Here is an 18,141-nt window from a genome sequence, read left to right as displayed (position 1 = left end):
GTGCAATAATAACAGTGTGCAATACACATACACTTATTCTTCTTTTTTATACTAAGTTAATATACTGTGTTGTGTTGTTTGTTACGTTGTGATGTGTCATATCGTGTCGTGTTGTCTTATATGTAGTGCCGACGTAGGACAGTTTTTCCAATTTCATTGTACTACTGTACTATGTATGACTGTGCAATGACAATAAAGAGTTATCTTATCTTATCTTATCTTATCTTATCTTAAAACCGATATACAATCTACACTTTAGTCACTTCCTGTCTCTTCCTAAAGAGTTTCTAAACTGGAAACGCTTGAAGGTGGTTAAATCATGGAAATAACAAAAACCAGACTTACAAAAGGAGATTTTATTTTTGCCTCAATGACACAACAGTGTTAACAGTTCATCTGAACATTGATGGTTTTAAAAGCTGTGGAGATTATTGTTAAAACCTGCAAGCTTTCAGCGGTGCCATCAAGGCATATCCAAAGGCCAGAAATCATGCGTTTTCAGAGTGGATTGTGTAAAGAAATAATTCCTTTTTTTGAATAATGGAAAACACAAAGATTAACTCTAGTAAACTCAGAACAACAGTGCTTTCTCCATCTGCAGGGATGCTGCTAATATTAGAAAGTATTTGAACCTATTTTCCAAAACAGTTAAGGAACTGCTTTGGCACACATACAGTGGAAATGGGAAATCTTATGGGGAAACATACAGTAAGTGGTCCTTTAGAAGTCATGCACATACCAAGTAGACTTTAAATAATCCTCACTTATATGAAAGTTTCCATAGGGCGGTCACTTCAACAGGCACTGTCATCGTTAATAAAAGATCTTAAAGAATAATCGTTTAATGGTGCTTGGAACAAACGGATCCTGCCTCAAATGATGCGATGCAGGCTTTAAGCTTTGTTTACTGGGGTGCTATGTGCCATTAAAATAATCTGCAGGATTGACTGGGTTAGACTTTGTATGTGTGCTTGATGATGGAAGAGGAAAGTACAACGTGTGGAGTCTTCTTGTCAACCAGTGCGTAAGATGATGTGGACTCCAGAGTCAGTAAAAACAGGGCCGCTCATGTCTCCCACTTTGAGAGCAAAGGAGGCGTCTTCAAAAGGCTTCTGCATCTGACCTAAAGCAGAAACACACACTGAGCCATTATCCAAATAAAAACTCATACAACATGATGCACATCAGCACGTGCATCTATAGGTAATCATTCATTTGTATGACTATTTCATATTAATGACATATTAGCTAATTTACATGATTAATTACATTAATTTCTTTTATTCAGTTCTACAGAGTTTGTGCAGCTAGATAACAGGCTTGTACAGGCTAAGCCTACACTTGAAGCCACTTAGGTGTTCGATGGCGGGGGTGACGCGGTGCCACTCTTATGAATGAAACTTGAGAAAATCCAATAAATCCAGCTGTGCTTATCTTGCCCATTTAACACCTTTAATGCTTTCAATTGGTTGCATTTGTTGTTCAACAGTTCTCTTAGTTTCCAGCGTGTCACAAACCGTTTGCTCCTTCCGAACAACAACACCCTCTGATAATTACCTGTGCATACCTTAAGTAAGACACCATAAACATTCAAAAAGTGACCCCTAGTGGCACACAAAGGTAACAACACAAAAACAGCTCCTACAAGCCTAACGTACAGTTTCAGGTCAAACAAATGCTAGTAATAACTGCCAATAATCTTTTTCACTTCGCTGTGGACAAATTTGGGCCAACTCTTCTTTGCAAAATGTTTTAATTCAGCCACATTGGAGGGTTTTCAAGAACCAATGGCCAGATCAGCTCAACACAAAGCTACATTCAGAGGTGGACTTGCTGGTGTTTCAGATGATCATAATAAATGAGGTCATCACTTAAAATAACTGGCAGTCACCAGTGCTACCCCTAAAGCCTTAAAGCCTCGTGGCTGATGCTCCTATGGTATAAATTTGAAAATTGAGACTTCCTTCTTTATCGCATTCACAAGATTTTTCAGAAAACTTCACCTCTAATATTGACATTTAGGTAGGGCTGCTCAATTAATCGAATTTTAATCACGATTACGATCTGGGCTTTCAACGATCATTAAAAATGACTGAGCCGATTATTAGCCCCTCCCTCGTGCTTTACTCTCGCGCTGCTCCGTGTGGCAAATCGAGCGCACCTCTCTGCATTTCGAACACGCGTCACAACAATTAAGAGGACCCGAGGGAAGCTCGGAAAGCTAAGCAGAAGTTATTTGGAGAGGAGAGTGACTGCCGCTGGTTGAAAAGAGAGGTTAAAAACAAAACAAAACAAAAAACCATTATGGGTTCGCAGAGTCAGATGTGGATCAAGTAGACATAGTGTGTAAACTCTGCTACAGTGTGGTAGCTGCACCACAGGCCAACACTGCAAAGTTCACTAAACATAGATGTTTACATTTTTCATTTATTTTTTATATTGCAAACATTTGCACTGTTATCAGTATTTGCACACTATTTTATATTATTTTTTAAAGTCATTATTCAATACATTGTTATTGTTAAATAAATATCGTCAAATAATCGAGATCTCGATTTCAGTGAAAATAATCGTGATTATCATTTTTGCCATAATCGAGCAGCCCTACATTTAGGTTGAGGTTAATGAAATTTGAACTTGCCCGAGATTCTTAGGAGATACACCTATAGTGTGAACTTTGCTTTGAGTTATTGCATTCACAAACTTGTGCATTCATGCCACCCATGCATCAGGCGGAGTGACGACAATACCACATCGGCTTTTTACGGACGAGGGGTAAAAACTGCAACTTCTGTATTTACTCTGGTTATCCTTGTCTCATATTGAAAATCAGAATCAGAATACTTTATTAATCCCGAGGGAAATTAGGGATTGATGTTTGAAACGTGTGACAAATATGGAATTAAACTGTGCTCACAAACTGCTGGTTTAACTTGTCACTACTATCAGTTATTCATGCACTGAATGTTTGATCACTTGATGGAGAGCTATGTGCAGGATTTTGTTTTATTCAGAAAAACAGATGAAGGAGATGCTGAATGAGAGACTGCACTGAACAGAGAATGACATCACGCCGTGCATACCTCTACCAAACAGTCCCAGATCTCCACCATTCTTAGCGGAGCTGCAGTCGCTAAACTGAGATGCCAGGGACTCAAACTTCTCCTGTCCAGACTTGATCTGTTCTATGTACTCTGCACAGAAGACAGAAGATATTAAATGCATTCATCAGACTTCGTAAAATCTCCTCTCCATGCTGCCTTACTTACTCTGAATCAAATCCAAGGCCTCATCTTTAGATCGTGTAATGTTTTGTTCCCTCCAGGAAGATGGACGACGCGACTGATTATGCTTCACCAAGAGATGAGAGCAGCGTACCTGAATTTTAAAAAATATATACATATACAAATATATCAGTATTTGTGTGTTAACACTCCAGATGTTGGAGTATCAGAACCACTTTACAATTTGGATGGCAGAATTTCAACTTTACAGCAAGTCATGCAGCCCTACAACTACATTTGACTGGTTCTTCCTTTGACCTTCCACCAGATGTCATGAACATACAAGAACACCAATCAACATTACATAAGTCGCAAGTGTAAAAGAAAAAAAACAACAACAACTAAATTGCTTAGTCCTAGAATAATAAAATTAATTACTGTTTCAGTCCACCAGGTGGTGCTGTTGATGGTTTTTTCCCCCCTGTCTGCTTCATAACTAAGTATTGTGATAAGATAAGATACATACTGATCAGCAATGACGATAACCATTAGCTAAGTAAAAGCACACAGTTGTCCATCAGTCTTTATTAATAATCATGTGAAATATTAAATACTGTTAATGACTGGATTCCATTTCTCTGCACCGTTCCTCCTATCACTATTTAAATGCATACGTGTCATATTGCAGGCAGCTCCCTGATGTCTTACAGGAACATTTCAAATGTTATCCTGGAGAACGCTATCCCCCGGCCAAAATGATTTTTCACAACAGTTGTCGAATCATAAATAATTTGCAGGCATTACCAGTACCCTAGCTGGAATCTGAACATGCCGTGTAAAACGTGTTTCAGTACCTCTTTAGGGAAAGTAGCACTGACTCATCACGTGCATAAAAAAACAAACAAAATTAAAGCTGCAAGCAGCGTTATGAGGGCCCTCGCACCCCCGGCGCGTCGAGCCACGCCCAACACCTAAAACCAGCACCTCCGATCTGATGTCACATTGATGGAATTCATGCATTTAACCAACAGCTAACCTTTCATCTCATTCAATCATGATTATAGTCGTCCCACTAGGTGGCGCTCTAACCATTAATGACAAATGGCATAACAAACATTTCCGAGCTTGAGTCTCATCATGTCTGCGACCTTTGGGAGAGATTGGACATTGTGTTTTTGAGTGACAGCAGATTACTGCTTTTTGGCGAGTGATTCAAACTCCACGTGGCGCCATGACCATCCCGTTTCCCTGAACGTAAAAAGCTTCGCAATTTAAAATCACAAAGGTCTTTAGATTCCACACACTGGAGAATGGTTCAATATGATGAAATCCCTTGGAGGAGTTCGTCAAAGTATGAAGCCTGAAAAGAGGGGAAAATGTCGCCAAAATTGCACATTAATTTTAAAATGGCTGACTTCCTGTTGGATTTGGGATATTGCTCCAAGAGACTTTTTTGTACATCTTGATATCTCCTATAAGCTTACCAGGTTTCAGACTCATACATAAAACACAGAGCTGGGGCTGTGATTATTAAATTTTTTAGGGGGCGCTGTGGAGCCATTTCGCGCTATTCAATGAAAATGATCACATGACAACAAAGCCTTCATCCATTTGGAGGTGTGTGCTAAATTTAAAGCCTCTATATACTTTCCAAGCCCCTCAAAAGCCACTTCATCTTTCATGGTGGACCGCGTTGCCACCAGGGTGCGCCGTTCAGTTTACAGTCACAATTTTTGCACTGAAGCATCACGAGGGACTGATGGTGATATTCACCGCTTTTGAGGTGGCCACGATGAACCTGTGAAAATCAGTACAACAAAATTAAAGCCATGACATTTCCTGTTCCCACTAGGTGGCGCTGTCCGTATTCCCGACAATGGGCACATCAATCTGTTCAGGGCGGGTCTGACATCATGCCTGTAAAGTCTGATACTGATCAGACTGGATTTCATTGAGTTATACTAATTTGTTTCTTCATGGCGTTACATCAAAGTTCGCCATGCTGCTGGGGTCACACCCTTTCGCGAAAACTCACAGTTTTCACTGTAACCCAAGACCAACTCCTTAAGGCTTTCCTGGAGAAATTTGAGGCTGCAGATGTCACCCATCACAATACTGTACCCCAAAGTGTAAAACATGACATTTCCTGTTCCCACTAGGTGGCGCTGTCCCTGGTGTCAAATATGGCAGTTGAAATATGTTCAGGGGTGGAGCCTTATCATATGTGTGCTCTTTGGTCAAGGTCAGAAAATGTATGACAAAATGAGAGGCAATAAGATTTTCTTGGCGAGTCATCGAAATTCGCCATGGCGCCACGGCCTCATGGTATTGTGAAAACTCAAAAGCTCCGCAATTTAACATGGCACAAGGGTGTAGTTGACACTGTCCAAATTTGAAGCTTATACGCCCAAATCCCAAGGAGGAGTTCGTTAAAGTTCGAGGCATGGAAATGGCAAAATTAGAGCCAAAATGTCACCTTCTCTTCCAAATGGCGGACTTCCTGTTGGGTTTGCGTCAATGGGCCCACAGACTTTTTTGTTCGTCTTGGAATGATACACATGTGTGCCAAATTTCATACATGTAGCTCAAACCATGTGGTCGTAGGGCTGCATTTAACAAGGCATAGGTGGCGCTCTAGAGCCATTTCCCAGTGCTCATAAGTAAAACCATTAAAATACAAAATTTTTCACCAGACCTGGCATGTGTGCAAAATTTCATGAGTTTTTGAGCATGTTTAGGCCCTCAAAAAGGCCCTTGTTTCGCCTGAATAATAATAATAATAATAATAATAATAATAATTAAAGCTGCAAGCAGCGTTATGAGGGCCCTCGCACCCCCGACGCGTCGAGCCACGCCCAACACCTACAACCAGCACGTCCGATCTGATGTCACATTGATGGAATTCATGCATTTAACCACCAGCTAACATTTCAACTCATTCATTCATGATTAGCTAGTCGTTCCACTAGGTGGCACTCTAACCATTATGTACAAATGGCATAACAAACACTTCTGAACTCGAGTCTCATTATGCCTGCGACCTTTGGGTGAGATTGGACATTGTGTTTTTGAGTAACAGCAGATTACTGCGTTTTGGCGAGTGATTGAGAGCCTACGTGCCGCCATAACCACCCCGTTTCCCTGAACGTAAAAAGCTTCGCAATTTAACAACACAAAGGTCTTTGGATTCCACACACTGAAGAATAGTGCAATCTGATGAAATCCCTTGGAGGAGTTCGTCAAAGAACGATGCCTTAAAAGAGGGGAAAATGTTGCCAAAATTGCACATTAATTTTAAAATGGCTGACTTCCTGTTGGATTTGGGATATTGCTCCAAGAGACTTTTTTGTACATCTTGATATCTCCTATAAGCTTACCAGGTTTCAGACTCATACATAAAACACAGAGCAGGGGCTGTGATTTTGAAATTTTGTAGGGGGCGCTGTGGAGCCATTTTGGGATATTCAATGAAAATGATCACATAACAACAAAGCCTTAACCACATTGGAGGTGTGCGCCAAATTTCAAGCCTCTATAAACTTGCCAAGACCCTCAAAAGCCACTTCATCTTTCATGGTGAACAGCGTTGCCACCAGGGTGCGCCGTTCAGTTTAAAGTCACAATTTTTGCACTGAAGCATCACGAGGGACTGATGGTGATATTCACCGCTTTTGAGGTGGCCACGATGAACCTGTGAAAATCAGTACAACAAAGTTAAAGCCATGACATTTCCTGTTGCCACTAGGTGGCGCTGTCCGTATTTCCGACAATGGGCACATCAATCTGTTCAGGGCACGTCTGACATCATGCCTGTAAAGTCTGGTACTGATCAGACTGGATTTCATTGAGTTATACTAATTTGTTTCTTCATGGCGTGACATCAAAGTTCGCCATGCTGCTGGGGTCACACCCTTTCGCGAAAACTCACAGTTTTCACTGTAACCCAAGACCAACTCCTTAAGGCTTTCCTGGAGAAATTTGAGGCTGCAGATGTCACCCATCACTATACTGTACCCCAAAGTGTAAAACATGACATTTCCTGTTCCCACTAGGTGGCGCTGTCCTTGATGTCAAATATGGCAGTTGAAATATGTTCAGGGGTGGAGCCTTATCATATGTGTGCTCTTTGGTCCAGATTGGAACATGTATGACAGAATGAGAGGCAATAAGATTTTCATGGCGAGTCATCGAAATTCGCCATGGCGCCACGGCCTCATAGTATTGTGAAAACTCAAAAGCTCCGCAATTTAACATGGCACAAGGGTGTAGTTGACACTGTCCAAATTTGAAGCTTATAGGAACAAATGCCAAGGAGGAGTTCGTTAAAGTTCGAGGCATGGAAATGGCAAAATTAGAGCCAAAATGTCACCTTCTCTTCCAAATGGCGGACTTCCTGTTGGGTTTGCGTCAATGGGCCCACAGACTTTTTTGTTCGTCTTGGCATGATACACATGTGTGCCAAATTTCATACATGTAGCTCAAACGATGTGGTCGTAGGGCTGCATTTAACAAGGCATAGGTGGCGCCGTAGAGCCATTTCCCAGTGCTCATATGTAAAACCATTAAAATACAAAATTTTTCACCAGACCTGGCATGTGTGCAAAATTTCATGAGTTTTTGAGCATGTTTAGGCCCTCAAAAAGGCCCTTGTTTGGGGTGAATAATAATAATAATTAAAGCTGCAAGCAGCGTTATGAGGGCCCTCGCACCCCCGGCACGTCGAGCCACTGCCAACACCTCAAACCGGCACGTCCGATGTGATGTCACATTGATGGATTTCATGCTTTTAATCACCAGCTAACATTTCATCTTATTCAACCAGGATCATAGTCATGCCACTAGGTGGCGCTCTAACCATTATTGACAAATAGCATAACAAACATTTCCAAGCTCGAGTCTCATCACACCTGCGACCTTTGGGAGAGATTGGACATTGTGTTTTTTAGTGACAGCAGATTACTGCTTTTTGCGAGTGATTGAAACTCTACGTGCCGCCATGACCACCCCGTTTCCCTGAACGGAAAAAGCTTCGCAATTTAACATCACAAAGGTCTTTAGATTCTACACACTGAAGAATGCTTCAATATGATGAAATCCCTTGGAGGAGTTCGTCAAAGTATGAGGCCTGAAAAGGGGGGAAAATGTCATCAAAATTACACATTAATTTTAAAATGGCTGACTTCCTGTTGGATTTGGGATATTGCTCCAAGAGACTTTTTTGTACATCATGATGTCTTACACAAGCTTACCAAGTGTCAGACTCATAGATGAAACACAGAGCAGGGGCTGATGTTTTGAAATATTGTAGGGGGCGCTGTGGAGCCATTTTGCGCTATTCAAGGAAAATGGTTACATGACAACAATGCCTTCATCCATTTGGAGGTGTGTGCCAAATTTCAAGCCTCTATAAACTTTCCAAGCCCCTCAAAAGCCACTTCATCTTTCATGATGAACCGCGTTGCCACCAGGGTGCGCCGTTCAGTTTAAAGTCACAATTTTTGCACTGAAGCATCACGAGGGACTGATGGTGATATTCACCACTTTTGAGGTGGCCACGATCAACCTGTGAAAATCAGTACAACAAAGTTAAAGCCATGACATTTCCTGTTGCCACTAGGTGGCGCTGTCCGTATTTCCGACAATGGGCACATCAATCTGTTCAGGGCGGGTCTGACATCATGCCTGTAAAGTCTGGTACTGATCAGACTGGATTTCATTGAGTTATACTAATTTGTTTCTTCATGGCGTGACATCAAAGTTCGCCATGCTGCTGGGGTCACACCCTTTCGTGAAAAGTCACAGTTTTCACTGTAACCCAAGACCAACTCCTTAAGGCTTTCCTGGAGAAATTTGAGGCTGCAGATGTCACCCATCACTATACTGTACCCCAAAGTGTAAAACATGACATTTCCTGTTCCCACTAGGTGGCGCTGTCCCTGGTGTCAAATATGGCAGTTGAAATATGTTCAGGGGTGGAGCCTTATCATATGTGTTCACTTTGGTCAAGGTCAGAAAATGTATGACAAAATGAGAGGCAATAAGATTTTCATGGCGAGTCATCGAAATTCGCCATGGCGCCACGGCCTCATAGTATTGTGAAAACTCAAAAGCTCCGCAATTTAACATGGCACAAGGGTGTAGTTGACACTGTCCAAATTTGAAGGTTATGAAATGAAACCCCAAGGAGGAGTTCGCAAAAGTTCGAGGCATGGAAATGGCAAAATTAGAGCCAAAATGTCACCTTCTCTTCCAAATGGCGGACTTCCTGTTGGGTTTGCGTCAATGGGCCCACAGACTTTTTTGTTCGTCTTGGCATGATACACATGTGTGCCAAATTTCATACATGTAGCTCAAACGATGTGGTCGTAGGGCTGCATTTAACAAGGCATAGGTGGCGCTGTAGAGCCATTTCCCAGTGCTCATATGTAAAACCATTAAAATACAAAATTTTTCACCAGACCTGGCATGTGTGCAAAATTTCATGAGTTTTTGAGCATGTTTAGGCCCTCAAAAAGGCCCTTGTTTGGGGTGAATAATAATAATAATAATAATAATAATAATAATAAGAAACGGAGCAGATACAATAGGGCCTTCGCACTCTCAGTGCTCGGGCCCTAATAATTAAAGCTGCAAGCAGCGTTATGAGGGCCCTCGCACCCCCGGCGCGTCGAGCCACGCCCAACACCTAAAACCAGCATGTCCGATCGATGTCACATTGATGGAATTCATGCATTTAACCACCAGCTAACATTTCAACTCATTCATTCATGATTAGCTAGTCGTTCCACTAGGTGGCACTCTAACCATTATGTACAAATGGCATAACAAACATTTCCGAACTCGAGTCTCATTATGCCTGCGACCTTTGGGTGAGATTGGACATTGTGTTTTTGAGTAACAGCAGATTACTGCGTTTTGGCGAGTGATTGAGAGTCTACGTGCCGCCATAACCACCCCGTTTCCCTGAACGTAAAAAGCTTCGCAATTTAACAACACAAAGGTCTTTGGATTCCACACACTGAAGAATAGTGCAATATGATGAAATCCCTTGGAGGAGTTCGTCAAAGAACGATGCCTGAAAAGAGGGGAAAATGTTGCCAAAATTACACATTAATTTTAAAATGGCTGACTTCCTGTTGGATTTGGGATATTGCTCCAAGAGACTTTTTTGTACATCTTGATATCTCCTATAAGCTTACCAGGTTTCAGACTCATACATAAAACACAGAGCAGGGGCTGTGATTTTGAAATTTTGTAGGGGGCGCTGTGGAGCCATTTTGGGATATTCAATGAAAATGATCACATAACAACAAAGCCTTAAGCACATTGGAGGTGTGCGCCAAATTTCAAGACTTTTTAAACTTTCCAAGCCCCTCAAAAGCCACTTCATCTTTCATGGTGAACTGCGTTGCCACCAGGGTGCGGCGTTCAGTTTAAAGTCACAATTTTTGCACTGAAGCATCACAAGGGACTGATGGTGATATTCACCGCTTTTGAGGTGGCCACGATGAACCTGTGAAAATCAGTACAACAAAATTAAAGCCATGACATTTCCTGTTCCCACTAGGTGGCGCTGTCCGTATTCCCGACAATGGGCACATCAATCTGTTCAGGGCGGGTCTGACTTCATGCCTGTAAAGTCTGGTACTGATCAGACTGGATTTCATGGAGTTATACTAATTTGTTTCTTCATGGCGTGACATCAAAGTTCGCCATGCTGCTGGGGTCACACCCTTTTGCGAAAACTCACAGTTTTCACTGTAACCCAAGACCAACTCCTTAAGGCTTTTCTGGAGAAATTTGAGGCTGCAGATGTCACCCATCACTATACTGTACCCCAAAGTGTAAAACATGACATTTCCTGTTCCCACTAGGTGGCGCTGTCCTTCATGTCAAATATGGCAGTTGAAATATGTTTAGGGGTGGAGCCTTATCATATGTGTTCACTTTGGTCAAGGTCAGAAAATGTATGACAAAATGAGAGGCAATAAGATTTTCATGGCGAGTCATCGAAATTCGCCATGGCGCCACGGCCTCATAGTATTGTGAAAACTCAAAAGCTCCGCAATTTAACATGGCACAAGGGTGTAGTTGACACTGTCCAAATTTGAAGGTTATGAAATGAAACCCCAAGGAGGAGTTCGTTAAAGTTCGAGGCATGGAAATGGCAAAATTAGAGCCAAAATGTCACCTTCTCTTCCAAATGGCGGACTTCCTGTTGGGTTTGCGTCAATGGGCCCACAGACTTTTTTGTTCGTCTTGGCATGATACACATGTGTGCCAAATTTCATACATGTAGCTCAAACCATGTGGTCGTAGGGCTGCATTTAACAAGGCATAGGTGGCGCTCTAGAGCCATTTCCCAGTGCTCATATGTAAAACCATTAAAATACAAAATTTTTCACCAGACCTGGCATGTGTGCAAAATTTCATGAGTTTTTGAGCATGTTTAGGCCCTCAAAAAGGCCCTTGTTTGGGGTGAATAATAATAATAATAATTAAAGCTGCAAGCAGCGTTATGAGGGCCCTCGCACCCCCGGCACGTCGAGCCACGCCCAACACCTAAAACCAGCACCTCCGATCTGATGTCACATTGATGGAATTCATGCATTTAACCACCAGCTAACATTTCAACTCATTCATTCATGATTAGTTAGTCGTTCCACTAGGTGGCGCTCTAACCATTATGTACAAATGGCATAACAAACATTTCCGAGCTCGAGTCTCATCACGCCTGCGACCTTTGGGAGAGATTGGATATTGTGTTTTTGAGTGACAGCAGATTACTGCTTTTTGGCGAGTGATTCAAACTCTAAGTGCCGCCATGACCACCCCGTTTCCTTGAACGTAAAAAGCTTCGCAATTTAACATAACAAAGGTCTTTAGATTCCACACACTGGAGAATGGTTCAATATGATGAAATCCCTTGGAGGAGTTCGTCAAAGTATGAAGCCTGAAAAGAGGGGAAAATGTCGCCAAAATTACAAATTAATTTTAAAATGGCTGACTTCCTGTTGGATTTGGGATATTGCTCCAAGAGACTTTTTTGTACATCTTGATATTTTCCATAAGCTTACCAGGTTTCAGACTCATAGATAAAACACAGAGCAAGGGCTGATGTTTTGAAATATTGTAGGGGGCGCTGTGGAGCCATTTCGCGCTATTCAATGAAAATGATCACATGACAACAAAGCCTTCATCACATTGGAGGTGTGTGCCAAATTTCAAGCCTCTATAGACTTTCCAAGCCCCTCAAAAGCCACTTCATCTTTCATGTTGGACTGCGTTGCCACCAGGGTGCGCCGTTCAGTTTAAAGTCACAATTTTTGCACTGAAGCATCACGAGGGACTGATGGTGATATTCACCGCTTTTGAGGTGGCCACGATCAACCTGTGAAAATCAGTACAACAAAGTTAAAGCCATGACATTTCCTGTTGCCACTAGGTGGCGCTGTCCGTATTTCCGACAATGGGCACATCAATCTGTTCAGGGCGGGTCTGACATCATGCCTGTAAAGTCTGGTACTGATCAGACTGGATTTCATTGAGTTATACTAATTTGTTTCTTCATGGCGTGACATCAAAGTTCGCCATGCTGCTGGGGTCACACCCTTTGGCGAAAACTCACAGTTTTCACTGTAACCCAAGACCAACTCCTTAAGGCTTTCCTGGAGAAATTTGAGGCTGCAGATGTCACCCATCACTATACTGTACCCCAAAGTGTAAAACATGACATTTCCTGTTCCCACTAGGTGGCGCTGTCCTTGATGTCAAATATGGCAGTTGAAATATGTTCAGGGGTGGAGCCTTATCATATGTGTGCTCTTTGGTCCAGATCGGAACATGTATGACAGAATGAGAGGCAATAAGATTTTCATGGCGAGTCATCGAAATTCGCCATGGCGCCACGGCCTCATAGTATTGTGAAAACTCAAAAGCTCCGCAATTTAACATGGCACAAGGGTGTAGTTGACACTGTCCAAATTTGAAGCTTATACGACCAAATCCCAAGGAGGAGTTCGTTAAAGTTCGAGGCATGGAAATGGCAAAATTAGAGCCAAAATGTCACCTTCTCTTCCAAATGGCAGACTTCCTGTTGGGTTTGCGTCAATGGGCCCACAGACTTTTTTGTTCGTCTTGGCATGATACACATGTGTGCCAAATTTCATACATGTAGCTCAAACGATGTGGTCGTAGGGCTGCATTTAACAAGGCATAGGTGGCGCTCTAGAGCCATTTCCCAGTGCTCATATGTAAAACCATTAAAATACGTAAATTTTCACCAGACCTGACGCGTGCGCAAAATTTCAAGAGTTTTCGAGCATGTTTAGGCCCTCAAAAGGCCGATTCATTTGCCGGAATAATAATAATAATAATAATTAAAGCTGCAAGCAGCGTTATGAGGGCCCTCGCACCCCCGGCGCGTCGAGCCACGCCCAACACCTAAAACCAGCATGTCCGATCGATGTCACATTGATGGAATTCATGCATTTAACCACCAGCTAACATTTCAACTCATTCATTCATGATTAGCTAGTCGTTCCACTAGGTGGCACTCTAACCATTATGTACAAATGGCATAACAAACATTTCCGAACTCGAGTCTCATTATGCCTGCGACCTTTGGGTGAGATTGGACATTGTGTTTTTGAGTAACAGCAGATTACTGCGTTTTGGCGAGTGATTGAGAGTCTACGTGCCGCCATAACCACCCCGTTTCCCTGAACGTAAAAAGCTTCGCAATTTAACAACACAAAGGTCTTTGGATTCCACACACTGAAGAATAGTGCAATATGATGAAATCCCTTGGAGGAGTTCGTCAAAGAACGATGCCTGAAAAGGCTGGAAAATGTTGCCAAAATTGCACATTAATTTTAAAATGGCTGACTTCCTGTTGGATTTGGGATATTGCTCCAAGAGACTTTTTTGTACATCTTGATATCTCCTATAAGCTTACCAGGTTTCAGACTCATACATAAAACACAGAGCAGGGGCTGTGATTTTGAAATTTTGTAGGGGGCGCTGTGGAGCCATTTTGGGATATTCAATGAAAATGATCACATAACAACAAAGCCTTAACCACATTGGAGGTGTGCGCCAAATTTCAAGACTTTTTAAACTTTCCAAGCCCCTCAAAAGCCACTTCATCTTTCATGGTGAACTGCGTTGCCACCAGGGTGCGGCGTTCAGTTTAAAGTCACAATTTTTGCACTGAAGCATCACAAGGGACTGATGGTGATATTCACCGCTTTTGAGGTGGCCACGATGAACCTGTGAAAATCAGTACAACAAAATTAAAGCCATGACATTTCCTGTTCCCACTAGGTGGCGCTGTCCGTATTCCCGACAATGGGCACATCAATCTGTTCAGGGCGGGTCTGACTTCATGCCTGTAAAGTCTGGTACTGATCAGACTGGATTTCATGGAGTTATACTAATTTGTTTCTTCATGGCGTGACATCAAAGTTCGCCATGCTGCTGGGGTCACACCCTTTTGCGAAAAGTCACAGTTTTCACTGTAACCCAAGACCAACTCCTTAAGGCTTTTCTGGAGAAATTTGAGGCTGCAGATGTCACCCATCACTATACTGTACCCCAAAGTGTAAAACATGACATTTCCTGTTCCCACTAGGTGGCGCTGTCCTTCATGTCAAATATGGCAGTTGAAATATGTTTAGGGGTGGAGCCTTATCATATGTGTTCACTTTGGTCAAGGTCAGAAAATGTATGACAAAATGAGAGGCAATAAGATTTTCATGGCGAGTCATCGAAATTCGCCATGGCGCCACGGCCTCATAGTATTGTGAAAACTCAAAAGCTCCGCAATTTAACATGGCACAAGGGTGTAGTTGACACTGTCCAAATTTGAAGGTTATGAAATGAAACCCCAAGGAGGAGTTCGCAAAAGTTCGAGGCATGGAAATGGCAAAATTAGAGCCAAAATGTCACCTTCTCTTCCAAATGGCGGACTTCCTGTTGGGTTTGCGTCAATGGGCCCACAGACTTTTTTGTTCGTCTTGGCATGATACACATGTGTGCCAAATTTCATACATGTAGCTCAAACCATGTGGTCGTAGGGCTGCATTTAACAAGGCATAGGTGGCGCTCTAGAGCCATTTCCCAGTGCTCATATGTAAAACCATTAAAATACAAAATTTTTCACCAGACCTGGCATGTGTGCAAAATTTCATGAGTTTTTGAGCATGTTTAGGCCCTCAAAAAGGCCCTTGTTTGGGGTGAATAATAATAATAATAATAATAATAATAATAATAATAATAATAATAATAATAATAATAATAATAATAAGAAACGGAGCAGATACAATAGGGCCTTCGCACTCTCGGTGCTCGGGCCCTAATAATTAAAGCTGCAAGCAGCGTTATGAGGGCCCTCGCACCCCCGGCACGTCGAGCCACGCCCAACACCTAAAACCAGCACGTCCGATCGATGTCACATTGATGGAATTCATGCATTTAACCACCAGCTAACATTTCAACTCATTCATTCATGATTAGCTAGTCGTTCCACTAGGTGGCACTCTAACCATTATGTACAAATGGCATAACAAACATTTCCGAACTCGAGTCTCATTATGCCTGCGACCTTTGGGTGAGATTGGACATTGTGTTTTTGAGTGACAGCATATTACTGCGTTTTGGCGAGTGATTGAGAGTCTACGTGCCACCATAACCACCCCGTTTCCCTGAACGTAAAAAGCTTCGCAATTTAACAACACAAAGGTCTTTGGATTCCACACACTGAAGAATAGTGCAATATGATGAAATCCCTTGGAGGAGTTCGGCAAAGAACGATGCCTGGAAAGAGGGGAAAATGTTGCCAAAATTGCACATTAATTTTAAAATGGCTGACTTCCTGTTGGATTTGGGATATTGCTCCAAAAGACTTTTTTGTACATCTTGATATCTCCTATAAGCTTACCAGGTTTCAGACTCATACATAAAACACAGAGCAGGGGCTGTGATTTTGAAATTTTGTAGGGGGCGCTGTGGAGCCATTTTGGGATATTCAATGAAAATGATCACATAACAACAAAGCCTTCATCACATTGGAGGTGTGTGCCAAATTTCAAGCCTCTATAAACTTTCCAAGCCCCTCAAAAGCCACTTCATCTTTCATGGTGGACCGCGTTGCCACCAGGGTGCGCCGTTCAGTTTAAAGTCACAATTTTTGCACTGAAGCATCATGAGGGACTGATGGTGATATTCTCCGCTTTTGAGGTGGCCACGATGAACCTGTGAAAATCAGTACAACAAAATTAAAGCCATGACATTTCCTGTTGCCACTAGGTGGCGCTGTCCGTATTCCCGACAATGGGCACATCAATCTGTTCAGGGCGGGTCTGACATCATGCCTGTAAAGTCTGGTACTGATCAGACTGGATTTCATTGAGTTATACTAATTTGTTTCTTCATGGCGTGACATCAAAGTTCGCCATGCCGCTGGTGTCACACCCTTTTGCGAAAAGTCACAGTTTTCACTGTAACCCAAGACCAACTCCTTAAGGCTTTCCTGGAGGAATTTGAGGCTGCAGATGTCACCCATCACAATACTGTACCCCAAAGTGTAAAACATGACATTTCCTGTTCCCACTAGGTGGCGCTGTCCCTGATGTAAAATATGGCAGTTGAAATATGTTCAGGGATGGAGCCTTATCATATGTGTGCTCTTTGGTCCAGATCGGAACATGTATGACAGAATGAGAGGCAATAAGATTTTCATGGCGAGTCATCGAAATTCGCCATGGCGCCACGGCCTCATGGTATTGTGAAAACTCAAAAGCTCCGCAATTTAACATGGCATAAGGGTGTAGTTGGCAATGACCAAATATGAAGGTTATGAAATCAAACCCCAAGGAGGAGTTCGTCAAAGTTCGAGGCATGGAAATGGTAAAATCAGAGCCAAAATGTCACCTTCAATCCAAAATGGCGGACTTCCTGTTGGGTTTAGGACATTGCCATAATAGACTTTTTTGTTCGACTCTGAACATTATATAGGTGTACCGACTTTCAAACATGTAGGTCATACCCATACCGGGGGCTCGCGTTTTTCATTTTTCTAGGTGGCGCTACTGAGCTAATTTTCCCTGGCCATGTCTGAGAACATTAAAATACGTAAATTTTCACCAGACCTGACGCGTGTGCAAAATTTCATGAGTTTTCGAGCATGTTTAGGCCCTCAAACGGCCAATTCATTTGCCGAAATAATAATAATAATAATAATAATAATAATAATTAAAGCTGCAAGCAGCGTTATGAGGGCCCTCGCACCCCCGGCGTGTCGAGCCATGCCCAACACCTGAAACCAGCACGTCCGATCAGATGTCACATTGATGGAATTCATGCATTTAACCACCAGTTAACATTTCATTTGGTTCAACCATGAGTATAGTCGTCCCACTAGGTGGCGCTCTAACCATTATAGACAAAGGGCATAACAAACATTTCCGAGCTCGAGTCTCATCACGCCTGCGACCTTTGGGAAAGATTGGACTTTGTGTCTTTGAGTGACAGCATATTACTGCTTTTTGGCGAGTGATTGAAACTCCACGTGCCGCCATGACCACCCCGTTTCCTTGAACGTAAAAAGCTTCGCAATTTAACATCACAAAGGTCTTTAGATTCCACACACTGGAGAATGGTTCAATATGATGAAATCCCTTGGAGGAGTTCGTCAAAGTATGAAGCCTGAAAAGAGGGGAAAATGTCGCCAAAATTACACATGAATTTTAAAATGGCTGACTTCCTGTTGGATTTGGGATATTGCTCCAAGAGACTTTTTTGTACATCTTGATATTTTCCATAAGCTTACCAGGTTTCAGACTCATACATAAAACACAGAGCTGGGGCTGACTTTTTGAAATTTTGTAGGGGGCGCTGTGGAGCCATTTTGCGCTAT

At 42.4% G+C, this 18,141-nt stretch overlaps 1 protein-coding gene across 1 annotated transcript in view; it reads right to left on the bottom strand.

Moving 5' to 3' along the window:
• Window positions 1-341: 341 nt before the first annotated feature.
• LOC112435019 (peptidyl-prolyl cis-trans isomerase NIMA-interacting 1) overlaps window positions 342-18,141 on the bottom strand; it is a 102,116-nt gene continuing 84,316 nt past the window's right edge. The window contains exons 3-5 of the mRNA XM_076884724.1: window positions 3,270-3,378; window positions 3,084-3,194; window positions 342-1,123 (exon numbers count right to left, since the gene is read on the bottom strand). Coding sequence (XP_076740839.1) covers window positions 1,014-1,123; window positions 3,084-3,194; window positions 3,270-3,378 — 330 coding nt within the window. The 3' untranslated portion in view covers window positions 342-1,013. The remainder of the gene's footprint in view (window positions 1,124-3,083; window positions 3,195-3,269; window positions 3,379-18,141) is intronic.

The sequence above is a fragment of the Maylandia zebra genome, linkage group LG6, assembly GCF_041146795.1.
Source record: "Maylandia zebra isolate NMK-2024a linkage group LG6, Mzebra_GT3a, whole genome shotgun sequence".
NCBI lineage: Eukaryota > Metazoa > Chordata > Actinopteri > Cichliformes > Cichlidae > Maylandia > Maylandia zebra.
This window is presented reverse-complemented; position numbering and strand designations above follow the sequence as displayed.